The 22,895-nt window shown below is 35.8% G+C and overlaps 1 protein-coding gene across 1 annotated transcript in view; it reads left to right on the plus strand.

Annotated features, from left to right (window-relative positions):
- LOC132296812 (probable LRR receptor-like serine/threonine-protein kinase At3g47570) overlaps positions 1-8,324 on the plus strand; it is a 31,660-nt gene extending 23,336 nt beyond the window's left edge. Inside the window, exons 3-5 of the mRNA XM_059794872.1 lie at positions 4,751-6,754; positions 6,884-7,240; positions 7,400-8,324. Coding sequence (XP_059650855.1) covers positions 4,751-6,754; positions 6,884-7,239 — 2,360 coding nt within the window. The 3' untranslated portion in view covers position 7,240; positions 7,400-8,324. The remainder of the gene's footprint in view (positions 1-4,750; positions 6,755-6,883; positions 7,241-7,399) is intronic.
- The last annotated feature ends 14,571 nt before the right edge of the window (positions 8,325-22,895 follow it).

Below are 22,895 nucleotides of genomic sequence, written 5' to 3' on the forward strand. Positions count from 1 at the left end.
CTTGCCTTTGCCTTATAGTGAAGAAACTAGCGATAGTCTTTTTCTGTTTCTTATTACCACAATATTGCGCCAAGAACATAACGCACAAAGTTTCGTAGTTCAGGATTGATTTATGGGGCCTATTCTTGAACCACTCTAGTGCGGCTCCTGTCAGACTAGTTGGGAAAACTTTACACTTGAATGCATCATTGTGGTTATCCAGAGCCATCTTCTGGGAGTAGTGATCGAGGTGACAGGAAGGATCTACCATGCCATTGAACTGTGTGAAGGCCGGCATGGTGAATTTCTTAGGTTTTTCGACATAGTATATCTCATCGGTGACTGGGGTCTTCACCAGAGAGGGCTTATGCTCCTTGGCCATCTCAGCTGGTGTCTGAATCCTTAAAAGTTTCTTTTCATCGAAGGTCTCTTAAGTGCCATTGTAATGACCCGAACCCATGGGTCCGAATCGTTAATCGGGTCCTTACCCAAACCAGAGGACACACTAGGGGTAAAATGGTCATTTTACAATATGAGAGGGTAATCTGCCTTCAAAATAGTTAAATGAAGTTAGGTGATCAAAGCTGATAAACTAGTTTTTTTTTTTTTTTTTTTTCAGAACTGGGGAACTTGAACCTGATCCCAACATTTGGAACAGGTTCCAAATGGGCAGAATGCCTAAACCTGAGCCAAAATACCCTCTGAACCTGTTCCCTGAAAACTGAACAGGTTCCAAATGTCCAGAACCTAAAAAAATGCCCTGAAAGCCTAAGATTAAGCATTTATGCACTTAGGCACTTCTTTGGTCCTTTAGTGACCTTACTTAAAGCTCAAACCTGTCCCAATTCTTCCATTTGATGATACAACTAACACAACTAAGTAGTACTAAAATCAAATAAGGTCATACATGAGTCCGACACATCATCAAAATTATGCAAATCCGTCATACATAAAAAATATGGCCTTAAGGCCTTACATGGGTATTGAAATCATAATGAAACCACAAAATACAAATAAATGGTCTTAAGACCATTTCCAACCATGTAGGTGATACAAAATGTCCCTCAATATTATATACAACAAAATGGAGTAAAAAACACATCGAGTACAAAAAAGTCCAAGTCTATCAACCCGACTAAACTGGTGGTGGATTGTTGTCCGCCACTTCTTTACCGTGCCCTGAAAAATATTAATTATAAAGGGATGAGCAAAATTGCTCCGTATGTGGTGCCTAAGACACACCTCTTGGGACCCCATGAATCCAAACAACGAATAGAAATTGGGAGAGCGGGATCATGCTATGTCGGGAAGATACTGTACAATTTTCAAGGCAAAAAATAATACAATATGATGCTATGAAATACAATGCCGTGCTATGTTGCTCCCCATCTCAAAATCACTTCCATTCATCACTTTTCAAACCATTAACATAACCCGTCCCTCGGTACCCCCTCGGCGACACGAGAGAATGATTGGCTACTGTCCCTGATCCTTGGTACCCCTACGACGTCATTTGGGGCCAGTTAGCTCAACCACGCTAGGGTAATTTCCCTAATTCCCTCTAGGCTACATTAATGCCACAGACCCTCGGTACCTCCTTGGAGTCCGGGTTTTCATAAAACCCTTTTTATCAAAACTTTTTTTTCCAAAAACCTCTTTCTTTCCATTTCAAAACAATTTTTTCATTTTCCTTACCCAATGTTATGCATGAATGCATCATGCTATTCCATGTCATGCCATTATCCATTATGATACACCAAATTTAAGCTCAAATCACATAGCATAATTTGACAAGAAATCCCAAGAGAACATCATGCTTTCACAATATAAAATTTGGCAAATATTAAATACAATAGACAAGTAATATTACCAACTAAGCATGTTAATTTACACAATATTAACTACACACAAAATCATATACTTCAAATACACAATCAAATCACTTTAAAGTGCAACCAACACAATTTAGCATGTTAGGACACAAATCAAGTAAAATTAACTCACAAAGGTGCATATTGAATGGATTAGAGACCCCTACCTCCAAAATGAGAAAATCCCCAATTATGAACCCTAAATTTTGAAAAGCAAGGGTTGGCCAAAGGTGTGATTTGCTCCTATCAATGAGTAGATCTCAACGAGGTCTTCGTTTTGCCGCAAACGGCACCCAAAAACTCCAAATGGCTGAGAAGTGATCTAAGATTGAAATTTTAAAGCAAAAAGAAAAGAAAAAAGGAAAAGGAAGAGTGAGAGGAGGAGAGTGCCGGGGAGAGAGAAACAATGAGGCCACAATGGTGGCCTCTAGGCCGCTAAACCCAAAAATTGGTGGGTCCCACTTAAAAAAAATCTCTTTTCAATTTCTAATTTACCACTACAAAAATATGTATATATATATATATATATGCACTAATACATACCATAGCCACCAATTTACATTTAAACAATTAACTTTTGTACAAAATAATTATGTATGGTATGAAATGGACCCATGATATAATTCCCATATACAAAAATTCCGATAGCGGGTCCCACACAGGATTTTCCGGTCCGAAAAACTGAGAAATGCCGAAATGGTAACCCTTGCATTTCAAAGAGTCCTGAACTCAATGAAATGCCCCAACCAACTCTTGAATACACCAGGCACAACTCACAGTATCTGGCACGCAAAATGAGAAAAGACAAAAATGCCCTTGAAAAACATAAAATCCCAAAAATGGAAAATGACGAAATTCAGAAACACTACAGCCATTTGGCCATACTGTGAGTTTGTGGTTGGACTCAGCCTGCTCGTCCTGTATGCACTGAGGGTGGTTCTCCGAAGCTCTTGCCTCGGTTCTCGTCCTCTGCTCCTGTTGACTCCCATTGACTTGAGCCTCGTCCGCAGGAGGTATAACGTGGTCGAAGGGGACTCCAATGGCATTCTTTGGTGGTGGTTGTGCCACTATCTGCTCCATAGCTGTTTGGAGAGCGTTATTCCTTTGTTGGAGCAATGCAATCTGAGCCATGCTGACCTCGTTTGCTTGACAAAGCGTCTTGAACTGCTGCAAGAACTTTTCTCGCATTTTCTGCATTAGTTCTATCTGTTGATTAGCTGCGGATGCAGATCCTCCAATTGACATCCTGGATCGTAGTCGCATAAAATATCTCTTATCATTCGTGGGGGTATATTTCTATACGATTCCCACAGACAGCGCCAAAGTGTATGTGCAAAATTTCGTTAACTTAATTCAAAGAATAAAAGCAACTCACTCAAATAAAAGATCAATTTACTCAATAAAGATAATTCAGAGAAAAGTCTGTAATACTCGATGATCTTTATTAGAGGTCTATGCCTCTATTTATATACAAATTGAGGTAGAGTTATGGTAGGATTCGCCATGCTTGTCCTTCACGTTTCTCCTATACAGAGTTTCTTATATACAAAGTTCTTTCCTTGTGTAATTCCTTCCATGTAGAATTCTTCATCTGCAGAGTTTCTTTCTATATAAGATCTTTTGCTATGCTGCGATTGATTGATCCGGACTATATTTGGACCATAATGCGTATTGGGTGGAAAGGGGATTGGATTGGTTTTATGGCGGGCCGAGAAGTTGACATTAATACTTTTGGGCTAGTGATGACTTTATTGGGCTTTATCAAAATTGGGCTTTGGAGAGCTAGTGGATCGGAATACAAGGATGGTAACTCATTTAAAGATGTGGCTAATTTTTATTGGGTTGGGGGGGGGGGGGGGGGATTTTCCGGCTTTTGCTCTGATTCACGCTTCTTTTCTGTGTGAAACTTTTGAGATCTACTATTGATTGCAAACTTAAACCCATTTGTCACAATTCATCAACCCAAAATCCTGAACCTTGGTCATTCAAACAAACCCTATTCACCGTCAATGACAAACGAACCCACAAGCCTTAACCCCATCGCTGCCTCCCCCTCACCAAAAACCAATATCAGCAACCAAACACACCATCAAGCCCTAGCTGCCATTGCCAACATCTTCAACAAACCTCAATCCAACCAAATTTTAAACATACCCCACCATTAGCCTCTTATCTGGGACCCTAGTTGAAAACCACTGTCAAACACAAGCCCTTAAGCTCAATCGTAACCCAAACAACATTTTAAACCCCATTGTTACATAACTGAACCTTAGCTACAAGACCCGATCATAACCGGAAGCCCTAACTCATCTCATCGTAGCTTTCCAACCTCAAACAACACCCTTCATTGTGAACATACAATGAAAAAGTAAGAAAGAGGGGGTGAGGCGGCACTGGAGGTGGCGACAATGGTGGGGATAGACAGAAGAAGGGTAGAGAGATGAAAGGAGGGGTGCCACAATATAAGGTTGGTATTAGTTAAAGGGTGAAATGGTCTTTCTAGATTTTTGATATAATACAATTAAAAGTAATACGTCGTACAATATTGAAGGGCAATTTAGACTTTCACACCTTTTTTTGGGCCTGTATGGATCTTATTTCTGACTTGGTGGGTCATTGTTCAAAAAATACGTCGTAATAAATCTAAATCTTAGGAGCGTTAGTCTAAATTACCCTTAAAAATAATACTCCATAATTCAAAATAAAAATAATTAAACTATGCCGATTGGATCACTAATCTGTATTTTGGGTAATTCACTCAAAATTTAAATTTTCATTTTTAAATGAAGCAAAGATGGTTTGAGTAATTTTAAATCGCGATCAATCAAGTAGGCATATTTGAATAGTTCACAAGAGTTTTTTGTTATGGCAATGAATTATTTGTGTTTACATTTTGGCAGGTGTGATACCGCAAGAGATTGGAGAGCTTAGCAATTTGATGAGTATAGTATTAGATACAAATAGCTTAACAGGCCACATCCCTGCAACCATCTTCAACATTTCAGCACTACTAGTGATCTCACTTGTGGATAATCATCTTTCAGGCAATCTTCCATCAAGTATAGGCAGTGCACTGCCCAACCTCGAAGAATTTTTACTTGGAGGAAATGATCTGAGTGGATTTGTCCCCGACTCTATTTCAAATGCTTCAAAACTCAGACTTTTGGACCTTTCCTCTAACAACTTCACTGGTTCAATGCCAAACTCAATTGGTTACTTACAACTCCTCGAAGATCTAGTCCTGGCTGACAACAATTTTGTCAATGAATTTTCTACTCCAGAACTGAGCTTCATCACTTCATTGACTAATTGCAGACATCTTAGACGACTTTGGATAGCTGAGAATCCTTTAATCCACAGTACTCTTCCGGTTTCCATTGGGAATCTCTCTGCTTCTCTTGAAAGTGTGGAGGCTAGTGCTTGTGGACTTGAGGGAAGTATTCCTAATGAAATTGGTAACTTGAGCAGTTTGGCATTCTTATATCTACAACGCAATGGCTTAACTGGGGTTATTCCGACAACGTTCAGAGCGTTGAGTAAGCTCCAAAGGTTGGGTCTTGGGAACAACAGAATAAAAGGATCTATCCCAGAGTATATGTGCCAATTATTGAACCTGGGTGAGCTACGTTTGAGCCGAAATAGACTTTTTGGTCCCTTACCAGAATGCTTAGGAAATACAACTTCCCCAAGATATCTATTTCTAGATTCCAACAGATTTGGCCCCAGCATACCAACAAGCTTGTGGAACCTCAAAGATCTTTTGCTGCTCAACTTATCCTCAAATTCATTAAGTGGTCATATATCCCCAGAAATTGGGAACTTAAAGGTTGCAATACTAATAGATCTATCAATGAATCGATTCTCGGGGGATATTCCAAGCACAGTCGGAGGTCTGCAAAGCATAACTAATCTTTCTTTGGCATATAATAGTTTTCAGGGACCTATTGTAGAGTCATTTGGAAACTTGGTGAGCTTGGAATTTTTGGATCTATCTCATAACAGCCTCTCAGGTGTGATTCCTACGTCCTTACAGAAACTGTCGTATCTTAGATATTTCAATGCATCCTTCAACAGACTAAAAGGTGAAATTCCCGCTGGAGGACCTTTTGAAAACTTCACAAGTCAATCTTTTATGTCAAACAAAGCATTATGCGGTGTTTCTCGTTTCCAAGTTCCACCATGCGATAGTTCACTTGGCAAATCAAGAAAGAAAAGAGTGCTTCTAGTCATATATATCGTGTTTCCCATCGCATCAGTACTGGCTGTCATGATCTTCGCATTTGTTTTCATAAGATGTCGAAAGAGAAGAAATAGAATGCCAATTCAAACAGATGTGTTATCTGCAATTACACTCAAAAGAATTACATACCACGAACTTCTACGAGCAACCAATCGGTTTGGAGAAAGCAACTTGCTTGGCATGGGAAGTTTTGGTTCAGTTTACAAAGGTACATTAGTGGATGGGACTGTCTTGGCAATAAAAGTCTTCAATTTGCAGGTTGAAGGTGCTTTCAAGAGTTTCGATGTTGAATGTGAAATATTGCGTAACATTCGCCATAGAAATCTCACCAAAGTTATCAGCAGTTGCTCTAACTTTGATTTCAAAGCCTTGATACTTGAGTACATGCCTAATGGAAGCCTTGAAAAGTGGTTGTATTCTCACAACTATTTCTTGGATATTTTACAGAGATTGGACATAATGATAGACGTGGCATGTGCACTGCACTATCTCCACCATGATTATTCAATGCCTGTTGTTCATTGTGATTTAAAACCGAGTAATGTCCTTTTAGATGAAGATATGATTGCACATGTGAGCGACTTTGGCATAGCGAAGTTCTTAGGAGAGGGGGAGAGTACTGCATTAACAAAAACTCTAGCAACATTCGGTTATATTGCACCAGGTAAAGCATTTAGTTTTTTTTTTTTTTTTTTTTTCCTTCTTACAAAATTTTAAGTTCCAAGTTTCTATTGGTCATTACTTTCCTCACAAACACATTAATTCTTCTGATATATTTTAATGTTGGATGTAGAGTATGGAATGGAAGGATTAGTATCCACAAAGTGCGATATTTATAGTTATGGTATTATGTTGATGGAAACATTTACAAGAAGGAAACCCACCGATGAAATATTTGCTGGAGATATGAGCCTCAAGAATTGGGTTAACCGGTCATTGCCTAATGCAATAATTCAGGTTATAGATTCGAACTTGTTAAGGCCAGACGAAGCAGACTTCATTGCAAAGTTGCAATGTGTATCATCCCTCATGGAATTGGCTCAGAATTGCTCTGCAGAATCACCACAGGAGAGAATCACCATGAAAGATGCTCTAATTGCACTCAAGAAGATCAAGCTTCAATTCCTCACAAATCGCAAAGGGACTTGAAGTATGAAAGTAGTTTCTTCTTACATTAAATTTTTGTTTGTGGTGCTTAAACTTTTTAACTTTCAGAAGGCATCCAAATCCAAATAAATGTGAGTAACAAATGTCTAGTCCTTGTTTACTTTTATGGGCTAATGAAGTGATTTATTGCAATTGCTTGTAGGACTCCGACAGGATCGAACCCTTGTAGCTCCTCGTATTCATTATAATAGAATCCTGCTGCAAAGACATTTGCTTTCAAGACAGGCAATCAAGGTAGAGAGATGTGTCTATATCCACTTATATAGATCAAAGGAGTCTGCACAAATAAATAAATAAATAAATAATTCATGAGGAAGCACATATAAACCTAACTTATTATTATTATTATTGTTATTATTATTATTATTATTATTTTCATTGAACAACCGTTTAAATATGGTTTCTTGTTTGGAATACTTTTAATATTTGTATGTAATGTTCATAATATATGTGGCATGTTTGGCTGCTGCATTAATAAAATTATAATGTTTGTATGTAATGTTCATCCAAACATTAATTGAAGGAACAATTAACTAATTTCACAATGAACATAATAAACTAATTTCATCCATCATATTCTCATTAGAACACAAATAATTCATTGCATAGAAAAATAATAATAAAAAAATAGAAGTGTAATAATTAAGATTCAAAAATTTTGCCCAAAAACTAGAATAAGAAAAAATTGAAAAATATAGAATCCAAACATTATAAAACTGAAGTAATAAAATTAAATAAGGAAAGAAAAAAAAAATGTTAAAGCACATACATCAATACATCATACATAAGAAATTTGAAAAAGATATAACAAAAATAAAAGGAGAAGAAGGGAGAAAAAAAAAAAAAAAATGAGAGAACTTTGAAAGAGAAAAAAAATAAGATTTGCTTGAGGAAGAGGAATATATATAATTTTGAAGGAAGTTAAAGGAAATAGAAGAAGAAGAGTAAAAGAGAAAAATAAAAAATAAAAAATAAAAAAAATAGACAGATTTTTTCTAAAAAAATAAATTTCAGAAGGGGCATTTATTAATATTTTACAAATATACAGGCAAAAATAAAAAAAATATTTAGTGTGTGGGGCCCAGCTGAATATTGTTCATGATCGTAAGCTGTTTTTATGGGATAATCCTCGGTTTTCTTTATTTTTTATTTTTTATTTTTATTTTTACCATGAAAGGCTTAATCGACACAGTTTGGATGCCAATGTTTTTATGGAATCTCACTTAAGAACATTGGTAAAGAGTTTACCTTTACCTTTTTCAACTTGATTGGTATGTATGGACGCAAATGCTCTTAAGTGAGATTCTCATACGGTTCCTTAAAGTGAGTTTTAAGTCATCTATATTTTGGTCACGTCTTCTTTATTTAATAGACAGTGCTCGTTTGACAATTACATTACTATTTATAAGTAACATTTTGTCATTATTTATAAGTAATATTATAGAAGTTTAAAAAGTAACATCACTATTTGTAAGAGAGTAACATTACCACTTAAAAAGTAAAGGTTATTAACAGCCAAATACCTCATAATTACCATCAAAATTCTCTCACAAAATAGACCATATTCACCCTCAAAAAAAGGTATGCACATAATGCACACTAAGTAATGTCACATATAAACGTTACTCAATTCAACATATCATTTATGTTATTATTTGAAATTAAAGTATTTGAAAAACACTTTAATATGTTAATTTAAAGAATTTAAACCAAAATTAAAGTCACTTGGATTAACTTTAGACAATAACCAAAACACTTGATGTTTCCAAAAATAATGAAAAGAGCCACATCTTTTTTTTTTTTTTTTTTTTTTTTTTTTTTTTTTTTTTTTGTCTTCCAAATATTAAAAAAAACACAAACTTAGGTATAAATTATTTAACATATCTTTGAAAAAAAATTGGCAAAATTTAATATTAAATGCCACATTAACCACCTTCACCATCAAAAAAAGGTATTTACATAGTGTTGAAAAACTAATAGTTACACATAAATCTAACTCAATTAAATATACTATTTATATATTTTTTAAGTTAAATTTTATCATAAAAAAATAAAACATCCAAAAAAATAGTCACATGTTAATTTAAAAAGGATTTTGAAAGGGATTATGAGGTATTTGGCTGTCAACAACCTTTACTTTTTAAGTGGTGATGTTACTCTCTTACAAATAGTGATGTTACTTTTTAGACGCCTATGATGTTGCTTATAAATGGTGGTGAAATGTTACGTATAAATGATGATGTAATTGTCAACCGCGGTCTCAAGAGCTCTTAAATGAAGAAGAACGTGGTCAAATATAGACTACTTAGGAGCTTACTGCAGGGGACCGCATGGGACACCCCCCCCCCCCCCCCCCCCCAGAACCAAAAAAAAAAAAAAAAAACTACATTTCTAGTGTCCTACCTCACCCTATTATAAAAGCAATCTTCAAAATGTTAACATTGATAATAATAATAATAATAATAATAATAATAAAATCACCACATTTTGAAGCTTTAGTTTAATGCAACTAGAAATTTAATAGGTTTGATGATGAGTTGGTATTGTTGGTTCGCCTTGGCACACAGGGTGTGGTGGTTTCAGAACTATTTGTTGAAAAAATGATTATGACAAATTTCAAAAATTATTACATATATGTGTTGAAAAATATATATGCTTCATAGGATATTTAATATATAACTAACTTTATACTAATATGGCATGAGATAATTAATAATATGCTAAAAAATAATTAATTAAATATTTAACTCGATATTTAATTAAACATACAAATTAAAGTAATAAAATAATAATAAATAAATAAAGAACCTGGACCAAGACTAGTGTTGAATAGTATGTCCTTAAGACAATTCACACCCCGCATGGTGCTGACGGACTCTGTAGCGTTTGTTTATCAGAATACAACGGCCTACATCTACTAGTAGTAGCATCAAAAACTCGAGGATACTGCGAACCTTCTCTATGTAATACTCTCTCTGACTGAAAAATGCATCTATACTATATAAATGTTAAATTTGGTGCAATCCGAACAAAATGGTTCGAACTAATCTTAATATGGCTCGATGAAATTGGATTAGGGTCTATGTGGGTCGGACCACTTGACCTATTATTTAAACCCACTTGAGTTAGGTTCAAGTATAGAGAGGGAGAGAGAAGAAAATGAATTAAACGAATTACAAATGGCAGCCTAAGGGGGTATTTATAGAAATAGAAGTGTCTTTTCGGATTGGGTGTGTCTCTTCATCATTGGACACAACCATTTATATGTGTCTTTTTATCACTGGATACAACCATTTATATGTATTTATTTATCATTAGACACAACCATTTATACGTGTCGATTCATCACTGGACACAACCATTTATATGTGTCTCTTCATTACTGGACACACCCACTGCAATAGGTTGTAATGGTTCATATTGAATATGTTATGTCTATTGGTTTTGAGTTGCATTTTTCATCCCACAACCAACCCGTGATCACACCGGCATATTCAGTCAAAGGCATCTGTTGATGACTGATTAAACAATTTTAATTCAAAAATTCTAACAATCCCCCACATAAATAGAAATTGGCAGCTTAAATGCAAAAGATGATCATATAGACACTAGAGAGAGTATAGTCGAAAATCGGGATAGGTAGTTTTTGGTCTTAAACCTTCCCTAGTATATTATTATCGGATTTACTGGATAACCAGTGAACGGGATGTCTTAAACTATTTAGCCATTGATGTAAACAAAATAATAGCAAACACACAGTTCCCTTCCTCACAGAGTTGGTTCTCATTATTGTGTTCATTTTGGCCCTGAACAACTATTGGTATTCAATGAGTGCTCCAGAAAACTTAGCCTTTATAGTTCTCATAGAAGTGGCCCCACTTTACACTCATGTAGGTGACTTCTTATTAAGAGTATCCTACAATACCCCATTTGAATTTTCAAGGTATAATCCACCTACTATAACACCAATATCAATGCAATGTAGAGCTGATATGAAGCTCTAAAGTGAAGACTATTCAAATTAATGTTCACAAGCGAACTTGCTTAATCCCTACATACTGCCCACTCTTGATTAGTCCTACTCCCATTTCGATATAGGAAGTGGCTAAAAAAAAAAAAAAAATTCAATAATATCCAATGATCAAATTTTCACCTTTTTAAAAGGTGTTACACTTAGAGACAATTATGTACATGTATCTACCCGTACTTGCTCGCTAAAACTGACATTTGATGTCTTGATGTAACTTATAACCGTCTGAATGCACTGAAAAATTATGAATTTTTACATCTTAATCACTCTGACCTCCATAACATCATTTGCAGAATCTACTAATCTTTCTCTAGTACCTTAAGCTCTATCTGAGTAAGGTAACCCCTACTCCAGGGTCAGCTCCGATATTCTAAGTTGACCTCCTTAATTACTTTGGTAATAACAAGTGTTATTATACATGTTATAGATTCAACTAATAACTCAACAACTAACTGAAAGATTAAATACTATATTGGTTGTTGAGAGCATCCATTTCCACATTTGCTTCCACCAGACGGAACTTGATGCAAAGTGTGAGTTACCACTTTGATCCATCTAAGCCGTCTCGTGATCAGTTCTATTCGTATGTACTGATGTCTTGAACTAAGGTAGACATTAAACTATCTGCAAATGTTTCTTAAAATAACATTCCTTGCTAAATAAGGTGATACCACTGCTACAAGCTCCAAAATTTTCTAGTATACTCATTAAGTTGTTGTATCACAAGCTTACTGTAAAATGGACCACGGTATGCCATATATCTTTACTATCTCTGCAATGTAAAGATTTGTTAACTTTACTGATGTCATACCAGTCTAAATAGACAAGAATTAAGTTAATTAAATTTATCAATCAACCAATATCCCAAACAGAATCATGACCTTTGTGTGAAGTCAGCAATCCCTTAACAAAATCCGTGGAAAATGCTCTCTTATTTCCACGTTGGTATAGGAAATGGCTGCAAAGGATCTGGTGATCTCTGATGATCAATCTTAACTATCTAATAAATATTAGACTTGGAGATAAAAATTAAATATGTCCCTCCTTATGCCTGTCCACCAAACTTCTACTTCATATCGTGATGCATCGTATTACCACCTAGATAAATAGAGAATTGAGAGTTGTGAATCTCAGTCCTTGCATCGTCCCTCCAATTTGTCTGTAGAAAGTACCATTAGTCTGGTACCACCAGCCTTCGTCTACACACATTGTTTAAATTGGAGCATCTTCAAAACCTAACTCTACAACTGAATCCATGCACCACTGATCTATGATAAACTTACCGATAATGAAAGTCAAGCGGTAAATCAATTCATCAAAAGTCAACTAACTACAACTTTCTCATACACACCATGCACCTCTTCTTGTTATATAGGTGATCGGTCTCACCATCTTGTCTTTCACACACCTTGTTTCTTTAACGCAAGTAAGTGTTAATCAAACTTCTTATCTAACTTCAAAAGAATATGGAACCTTTCCATCCATCAAACAAGTTATCATTTTCCTAGCAACAGCTAATTGTTGCAACTTGTGACCTTAAAAAAAATTTCTATATTATTTATGCAAGTGAAGAGACTTAGTTTCCTCCACTATGTTGAACACTGACAACTCCTCCTAATGACATACCCTCGTGAATAAATTCTTGATTAAGAATAGACTGATGAAGATTTATTCAATCTACTGTCCTCACTTGGCGTCATTCTAATAGGTAACTAAACCAGTACGAAATCTTCCTTTTAACTTGGTGACAACTTCTGGAATTTCCAAAAAAGATGTTTTGCAAATCCGACACCTCTGGTAAACCATCTTAGCGTTACAATGGTCTTTATTTACCATAACCTCACGAATACGGAAATATTAATAACCCCTATTATCATGGCATTGTAATAAGATACGTATCCAGACCTAGCGTAAAAATATATCAAACTAATCGAACTAGATTATTTGACTCGTAATGATGGTTTAACTATCCCATCCTGGATAACACACCATACTGATACATGTCCAGGTCCAATAAATTGACTAGAATTATATATATCTACCAAATCCCATGACCGCATTCTCACAACCCTAGCGTAAAATAGTGCTATTACCTATGGTGTAGAAATATTAGGTGGCTGATCACATATTTGTGTCCCCAACTAAATTACATACAAAATCTTGAATACCAAATAAAATAATATGTATATCATATAAATTTACACGAAATGTACTCATACATAAGACAACATTCTTCTTAGAGAATCTCTCCTCTTCACTTTTTCTCCATTTTGAGAATAACTGAAGTCGTGTTGGCCCTGATATGCGGTGACCCATCACGTACACTGAAATCCTTCCTTGGCTTATACTTAAAAGTAGCGCCAACCAAAACTAAACCTTTGATCCCTAATTCTGCCTTCTGGCAAAGAAATCGATAACGTATTCTTTTACTTCTTTGGGTTTTTATCGCTTTCACCTTGGACCCCAATCTCTTCCTAGTGCCAACCATTCTATAACTACATAATATAATTGACGTCAGCTAATCCTAACGGACCGTAAATAGAGTATAACAAATCCTATTATGGGTTCTAAGTATTAAGAGACGCGACGTAGAAGTCACATAATGAAAGACACTCCTAAGGACACTTGAACCTAGAATGCTCTGATACCAACTGTGATACCTCCGAATTTTCGAATGCGGGTTGGCCAGGCTCACGCCCAAAGACCCGGGGATATAAACGAACACAGAATACAAAATAATAAATAAAAATAAATAAAATGCTGAAATGAAAAGTAAAATAATAATTAAATCCTCAAACATACTTTTATTAAATAATAATCTCCTCTAATACCAATAATCCTTCAGAATACAACTCACGAATCCATACTATGCGAACTCCTAGAAAATCCCAAACTAAAACAAATAACAGTAATAACTGTCTACATCTAAATACTGAAACATAAACTAAGTTCCTATGTAGATAACTAGAAGAATGATGATGACTGGTCTCTGCTCTACACGAACAAAATTTACTCCTGGTACTGACATAGACCTGAAAAATAAATAGTGGGTTAGGCCAACAAACAAGTTCTTTCTACTACATCTCACAAAGACCTAAGGAATTAAATATATCATAGTTAACTCATGCAATAGCTACATAGTTTGTATACATATAGATACACACTAAAGGACTCTCACTGGAATATAGGGCGGACTCTACTGGATAGTAGACAACATGCAAAACCCGTTGGTAGTCATAAATACCATTAATCTACCAGGGTACACAACAATCCACTATATCCAGCTATACATCCCCATGGCAGTATACGCTCCCTGATCACCGATTCTGAGAACTCAAGCTCATATCGTGGCTCATATCCATATATATAAATCTATATCCTATCTAAAACATAAAACATCTTATCCGCCATAGTCTTTCAATAGAATTTCATCCACATATGAATCCGTGACCTAACACGAAGTATGAGGCTAGACTTATTAGCCAACTCATCCATAAAATATCCAAATCTGTCATCCATATCCTGACAATTGCATGACAAGGAATGAGACTAAACTTATTAGCCAGCTCATCTATAGTATGCCCCCATATCTTGACAATGGTGCATAAATCCGAAACAATATCCTGACAATGGTTCCCAATCCAATAAATGATGCAAGCATGTATGTACATCAAATAATTCAGAAATAAACATGATATCAATCATACAAATATCCATTGTATTTAATTAAGCAACATACAGCAATTCTAAGTAGCATGTAATTAACTTATAAAATAGGTAATTAACTTACGTCTTGATTAAATTGTATAAACCTCCATGACATTGCATGTTATTGTATATTATGCATTCTGGGAATTAATCAACTAATAAGTTATTCAAAATTCCATTATGTCTTCAACCTTTAGCATATTAGTACATATTATGTATTCTGGGAGTTTATTACGTCCATATTAGTCATTTAAATCCCCCAATACGAGCTATGTAGCTTTGGAAACCCCCGAAAATAAATTTAATCGAAAGAATCACATTCTGCCAGTTTTTCCAGTAAGGGAGCTGGATTTTTTTCACAAGGGAGTCGGCTCCCTTGAAAAGGAGCCGGTTCTCAACCTGAGAACTGTGAAAACTCAAAAGGGATCCGGCTCATTTTCTAAAGGAGCCGGCTCTTGACCTACTGCATTCATTTTCTCCGACTTTGGCCACCTTAAAACGCTCTGATCTCCTCCGTTAAGGGTCCTAAACATTCGTACTAAGTCCCAAACGATCCCAATTAATTATTTAAAGTCATTATGCATCTTTAGAACAATTTAAAACAAGTTATCATGCATCAAGCTTTAAAATTAAGTAAACATATACACTGTTTTAAATTCAACTAAACATGTAAATATGATCATTTTTACTGTATAATTATCCTAGAATTAACCTAGGTATGTACTGACATGAAGCCAAATGAGAAGAGTAGAACAAGAACTTTCCTTAAGGTTTCAGATTGAAAAACCTTGCAACTCATTCTTCTCTAGCCAAAACCTCAACGTCGGTAGCCTCTGGATGCCATCGTCATCCTCTACAGGTTTGGTCCTAACCCCATGCACAACCCTAGCCTCTTCCTTCTTGGTTCGGCCTTCACCTTCCTTGATGCGGCTCCTCCTTTCTTTCTCTAATTCTCGGTCTCTCTCTTTCTCTCTCTAAATCTCTCTATACCTCTACGTGTAGGGATTGTCTAACCCTTCTATAAACTATCATATATATATATCGACTATGTCTAACCTTAATACTATTCCTAGTCCACGTATGACTTAGAGGAAAAAAAAAAGAAAAAAAAAATAGTAATAATACAAATAACTATAAACATACATATATATACACATTAATATATATATCTGATTCCTCCATTATTATTAATAATAATTATAGTACTAATGCTAATAATAATACTCCTTCCGTCCCACAAAGAGTGTCATGTATTGGGAACTGTGACTCACAACCTATGGGTCATAGTCCTTACCCATCTTGGATTTCTATCCAAGTAGTCCATGTGACCCATTTGATTGGTCTATTACTACTATCCAAATCCATACCTTTCAAATTAAAAATTAAAATAAAATAAGACAGACAATTAAATATTTAGTTAACACATAGTTACAAACAACTACACAATTAATCACGTAAATCACATCACACAAATAAAACACACAATACACATCAAACAATTAAACCATTTAAGCATATAAACACATAGCCACATAATCAATTAAAATGCAATTAAAATAACTAAATAAATCTTTTAAAAATCCTCTGAAAATTAGGAGTATTACATATATATATATATTGGCATACACCACTTTATTGTTGTTATATAGTTGGGTTTTGGATAATTACAATTGTAATTGATATAGATTGACTGCACACGTGACCATGTTTTGGGTTATGAAAGGAGTTTTCTAAAAAACTATCCCAAAAGCTATTTTCTGGGTTGCTACGACCGGACGTAACTTTCTACATCGAAAGGAGTTTTCTCAAAAAATGTCCCAAAAACTATTTTCTAGGTTGCTACAACCGAACGTAGCTTTTTATTTCCGGACGTAGATATTGTATTTGGGATTTTTGTGCCATTATTACTGTAGCATAGAGAGTTGGCATTTCTACAATCGAACATAACTCCCTAAGTCTGGACGTAGCCCATTGCATTGGCCAATATTTTTATTTTATTTTATTATTTATTTAATTTTTTTACACGTTGCAAACCGAATTTCAAATAAATATTGCACGTTCGTTTCAAACCCAAATTGACTCGTTCTTGAGTCTAAGTTGTATGATTTTAAACCCTTTTTCTTATGGTGTAAGTTTCGCCCCATAATTTTTACATGAAAGGACTATTTAACCCCTATTAACCAAAGGACCCCGAAATGAAACCAAACTTTGAGATAAGTTACTTATATGATCCAAAGTGGCTAAAAATGACTAATGTGACCTCGACACGACTCATAATGCGTAGTTGGGGTGTCCCGGGTCGGGTTAGGACCCGGTTAGCGATCCGGATTAACCGGATTTGGGTCGTTAAGGATTTGGTATCAGAGCAATGGTTCGAAAACCATGAGGACAACGGGTTAGAGGCCTACTTAAATGGGTTAACGTGTTAACTTGCATTATTTACATGTTGATATAATGATGTTATTAATGTACATGCTTAATTGTCTACGTGCTTACGTGTTTTAAGTTGACGCATGTGGTAGTCATTTAGAATTAATATTCTTATTGCATGGACATGTATGTTAAGTGACAACATAATGTATCTCATGTATGATAGATGTAGATATGATCTAATTTTTTTATGCTAATTATCTTTCCGTTATAATTATAGTCGAATGAGTTGTGTGAGGACGTCATTTCGGGCAAATCATATTTTATTGCCTTTTTTGAACCATTTTTCTCATTTATAGCGTCATGCCACTAAGGAGGGATACCGGAGAAAGTTCTAGCTCTAATCCCATGGAGCGGGTTGAGGAGCAACTTAAGGAAGATATGTTTTTGCATGATTTAGTCTCTCCTAGAGAAGGACAAGTTATGAAGAATGTCGAACAGCCTATTCAAGTAAGTAAGGACCAAGTTAGGCAAACCCTAACCATGGTCTTACGGGAGGTTCTTCGGGCTACAGTGGCGTCTTCATCACATGTTGTTCGGCAATTGGCTCCACCAATAGAAAAGAGTGAGAAAAGATTCTTAATTTCATTTCTAGGTTCATGAAGTTGATGCCGACTTTGTTTAAGGGCGGTTCAAATCTGCTCGTGGCAGATAACTTTATTGATAGGGTGGAGAAGCATCTCAATGTTATTGAACTATCGTCAAATAGGTTGAAGATTGTGTTAGCTACTTATAATTTCGCATGAGACGCAAAAATTTGGTAGAAAACCATCTCTCACACACATGATGTGAACACTATAACTTATAACACATTCAAGAAGCTCTACTATGAGAAGTATTTTTTGGAACCAAAGAAGAGAGAGTTAGGGACTAAGTTTGCTAATCTTAAGTAAAGAAACATGACGGTTACGGAATATGAGAACAAGTTCACATATCTTCCGAGATTTACACCTAAGATAGCAAATTATGAAGAAGAGAAGACCTTAAAGTTTGTGGGTGGTCTTAATTTCACCATTACGCTGGCAGTGGCCATAGTTGAGTTGACAGAGTATACACGGGCAGTGAGAAAGCATTAGTAGTTGAGGCAGAGAACAAAGACAGACGGGTTGTACGAGAGTCTTATAGATAGGGCAGCACTATTGGTACTATTTCTGAGAGTCCAGGTTTTAGGGACACCAGGCTACTAGGTCCACACCGGCAACTACAACTTTTATAGGGTTAGTTCAGGGAGGATGCTTTGGGTGTGGCCAGTAGGTTCATATGGAGAGAGATTGTCCATGATGAGGTAGTGGTACAGGTAGAGGTGGAAGTTCATAGCAGAGACCGACATAGTCTACTACAGTTCAGTCAGGGTTCCGACCACCACCACTGCCATCACATTTAGCTATGACATCTCAGGGTTCTAGACTAGGTAGGGGAGCTCCATCTAATACACCTACACAATAGTTAGGTTATTATGCCGGCAATTCTCAGGGACAAAGGACCTAAGGCCGAGTGTATGCAGTTACTCCAGCTACTACTCCAGTCGAGCCATCATCCAGTCTGGCAGTTGTCAGGGGTATGTTTCTTATATTCCATTCATAGGCTAAGGTGTTATTTGACTATGGTGCTTTGCGTTATCATTTGCATGGCCATTAGGATTAGAGGTTAGTAAGTTGGATAACAGTTTTATGTAGACATGCCTGTTAGTGATTCGGTCATTCTTGATAGAGTTTGTTGTGGTTATGTCATCACGATTGCAGGACATGTGCTTGAGTTTGATCTCATTCTTCTCGAGATGGCAAGTTTTGACGTCATTCTTGGGATGGAGTGGTTGGCGTCCTTTCGGGCGGTTATCGATTGCTTCAAGGGCATGGTATCGATTTGCACCTTAAAAGGTGGTTGTTTCTATATCTTGGGAGATCGAGATGATTCCCTTATTTCTTCATTTTATGGCTGGTGTGGGTGTGTCGCGGCACCCCCAAATAGCAATATAAAGTGTGGCCAAGTTTAAATTTATAAACTGCCACTACTACCTCTAGCTAATAATATAGCTAGGGTGAGTAGGGATCGTCCCAAGGGATTGAGTGCGTGTTTGAAATGGAAACAAGGTTGGATTAGTAAGTCGAGTGATCAAAATGTGATTTTTTTGGTTAATTAAACTATAATGCAATTAAAATTAAAGCAAGAAAAAGGAAATAATTTAGAAAGTAGGGAAAAGATATAGAGGAGAGGACTTGGGGTTTTAGAGCTCACCACTAAGCTTGACTTCACTAGACACTAGTAATTGTACATCAATGGGGAAATTGAATTGCAACTTTTGTGCATGTGTGTGTGTGTGTGTGACATTAATTGAAACTAAGCATGGATGACAAATAAGCATAGATTATTTAGCCAATTTAAATGGAAAGTATAACCTATCAAATGAAACTAAAATCCATTAAGTGAAACCACAATTTATGCACACACAACTATCTAAAAACATATACCATTTGCATTCATAAGTATGGAACACCAAGGAATAAAATTAGATTGTCCACCTATCTAGGAATTTAAAGCAACTACACTGCATCTAGACTAAAGACATGAAAATTAAACTAATTACGCTAAAGATGTGGCACAATCCATCAAGAAACAAGTGTGAACTATCAAATAAATTACAAGAGTGTTCAATTAAGTACTATGTTTTGATCATCACTAAATTAACTTCATCAATACACTTAGACATGCATAAATTCCATTAACTCTAGAGAAAAGCACATGAATCATCCATTCTAGCATACATAGACATATGGTTAGAAATAAATAATCAATTGAAAGCATTAACCCATACACATCAAGTAAAAACCACAAGATATATATATATAAATCTAAGATCAAAACATTTATTACAATTAAATCCCCAAAAATATACAAAAGACTAGGTCTAGGAAGCAAACCTAGGGGCTAACTCTAGCCCTAAGTAGATGTTTAGCCACTTATTGAAGTAGTTATCCAACCCTTAAGGGCTATCTTTATGGTAGGAATGATCTCCTTTTTTATGGAAACCCTAGATGAATGGAAGAACTCCCAAATGGTGTGTATAGCTCTCTAATCTTTAGCCTCCTCTCCAAGATTTCTATAATTGTGTATTGAGATATGATGCAAAAAATGGCTCAAAATCCTTATATAGGTAGCTCAAGTGTCACACCCAATGGTCAGGTCTCGTGCATTAGGGCCTCTTTAATGATTACACCACGAGCTATCTTTTCATGAGTTGGACTCTGTTTTATTTCGGACTTGAGGAGGTTTGATCGATCGAATCCAGATAAGATCAATCGAACTATCGCCAAATCCATAATGTATGGCCAGATTGATCAATCCTTAGTGGCGCCTTTTTGGAATACGACAAATCTCTGAGATATTTTGGGAAAAAAGATAAAAGTGGTAGGTGAGGTAAGATCAAGAAAGTTTGATCGATTATCTGAATAAAAGTTGGATCGATTGAAGATGGAAATTCTTGAGGATAAGGACAAGGGGTTTGATCCATCTTAGTGAGGTGAGATCGATCACTTTGAGATCGATCGAAGATAGATGAGATCGATCGAAGATTGTTGTTTTCCATTACTTTGCTTCCACTTTGCTCCTTTCTTCCATCCAGCTTGAGATTGCTTCTTTTATGTTCTAATTTGGCTTAATTGACTTATTTTGGGGATAAGCACCTGAAAAGGACAATAACATGAGATTAGTCTAAGACGGGAAAATAAGATAGATAAAGATCCTAGAATGTTCAAGCTTAAGGGGTTTAAATGCGCAATTTTCAGTGCTCATCACACCCCCAAACTTAAATATTACTTGTCCCTAGCAATGAACTACAAGGTAAATGAATGAAATAAATAACTATACAACTATGAACTAGAGAGCAATAAAAGGATAACGCCACTTTCGTATGGAACACGATTGCATTTAGTATATGCAACAAGCCTTTTAAACCCTTAGGTTACCCCTAGTGGACGAGTGAAGTCTCGTGAGGGTCTCCAGGAATGATACCCACAAACATTAAGCTCATTCTCACAAAAGAGGCACCAATATTGCAAACAAGCATTGGGAGAAAACTACCTCAAGTATGCAATTTTTCAACCATTTCCAAGCAATCTCCCAAAATCTCAACATCAAGCAAACAAATATGGTCCTCCACACATCAAGAAAATGATCATGCAAATTAAAACAACTTTAGAATTCTTTTTGAGTGGACCAGCATCAAGTATGTTACTATCTAAGCCAACTAAAGAAATGATCACATCTATACCCTCTAACTAGCATATAAATCTAGTACCGATCATCAAGACAAATAGTGGACCTTTTATTAAAGCTTTATTGATATAGGTGCGCTTATTCTTTTCACTCAAATTTTTTTTTTTTTTTTTTAATCCTAAGAATTAAAGATGGAAGCATAATGTAATGTGTTGATCAATTAAGCTTTCTAGCGATCCATGAGATCGAGCGTTAGGTCAATGACTACCAAACCAGACAACTTTAGGGCACTAGGTGTTTAAACACCCTTAAAGACTTACAAGCTCAAATCAACTAGGCTACTGATCAAAACAACCTCCATCTAATCATTTCCCACTTCTCACCTTTTGGGAGAAGTCCTCACTTTTTTTATTACTTTTGCAACTTTTTTTTTTTTTTTTTTTTTTTAAGTAAAAGCCTAGAGTTTGGGCCCTCCACCTTTTGATGCTAGAAATTCAGTGCTTGATGAGGCTAGAATCTTGGCTACTTAGTGAAAAGGGTTTGTTATCCACTTTTATCAAGATAAAAGCTTTCAATGCACTACTAGCTTAATTGGGATATAACCAATTCAATAATCAACAAAGCATGTACCCCATAAATGAATGCTAGTGTGCGCCTGTACTAGTGTAGAATCCTAGAGTGAATCTCAAAACAATCACAAAATCAAGATGATGTGGACCATAAATGCAAGCATGATATCAATTTTTTGAAAAACTTACTCCTAAATGGCATCCATAAGACATACAAGGAGTATTGGAATCTCAAGTCAAACAATTTTTAAATTTTAAGCAATATAGTCCTCAAAAGATCAAAATCATAGTTAGTCATGGACCAATCATAGAAAATTCCTCAAATACACAAGTCATGCTTGAAATTATTTTGAGTTAAAAACAAATACTGCAAATAACACCCATTACCCCCAAACTTAAACAACACAGTGTCCTTAATGTGTAAAAAGAACAAAAAAAAAGAGTATACTAGTGCAACTAAGGTAAAGAATGGTCAGGACACAAGTATTCGAAGTGGATGGTACAACCCCCCCCAAACTTGGGATTAACTGTGGTCCTGAAAAGATGGTGCTGGGAGAAAAGCTAATTAGATAACAAAGGGGATAATAACAGTGCATAGTGGGCATGCAAGTGTAAATAGGATAGGAAATGAAATAAAGAGAGAGAGAGAGGAATAAAAATGGTCCTGAAAAATTTTGGGCAGCACTCTC

Source organism: Cornus florida, unplaced genomic scaffold, assembly GCF_030987335.1.
Source record: "Cornus florida cultivar Cherokee Brave unplaced genomic scaffold, ASM3098733v1 CherokeeBrave_3.0.0_Hap2_Chr01, whole genome shotgun sequence".
Classification (NCBI taxonomy): Eukaryota; Viridiplantae; Streptophyta; class Magnoliopsida; order Cornales; family Cornaceae; genus Cornus; species Cornus florida.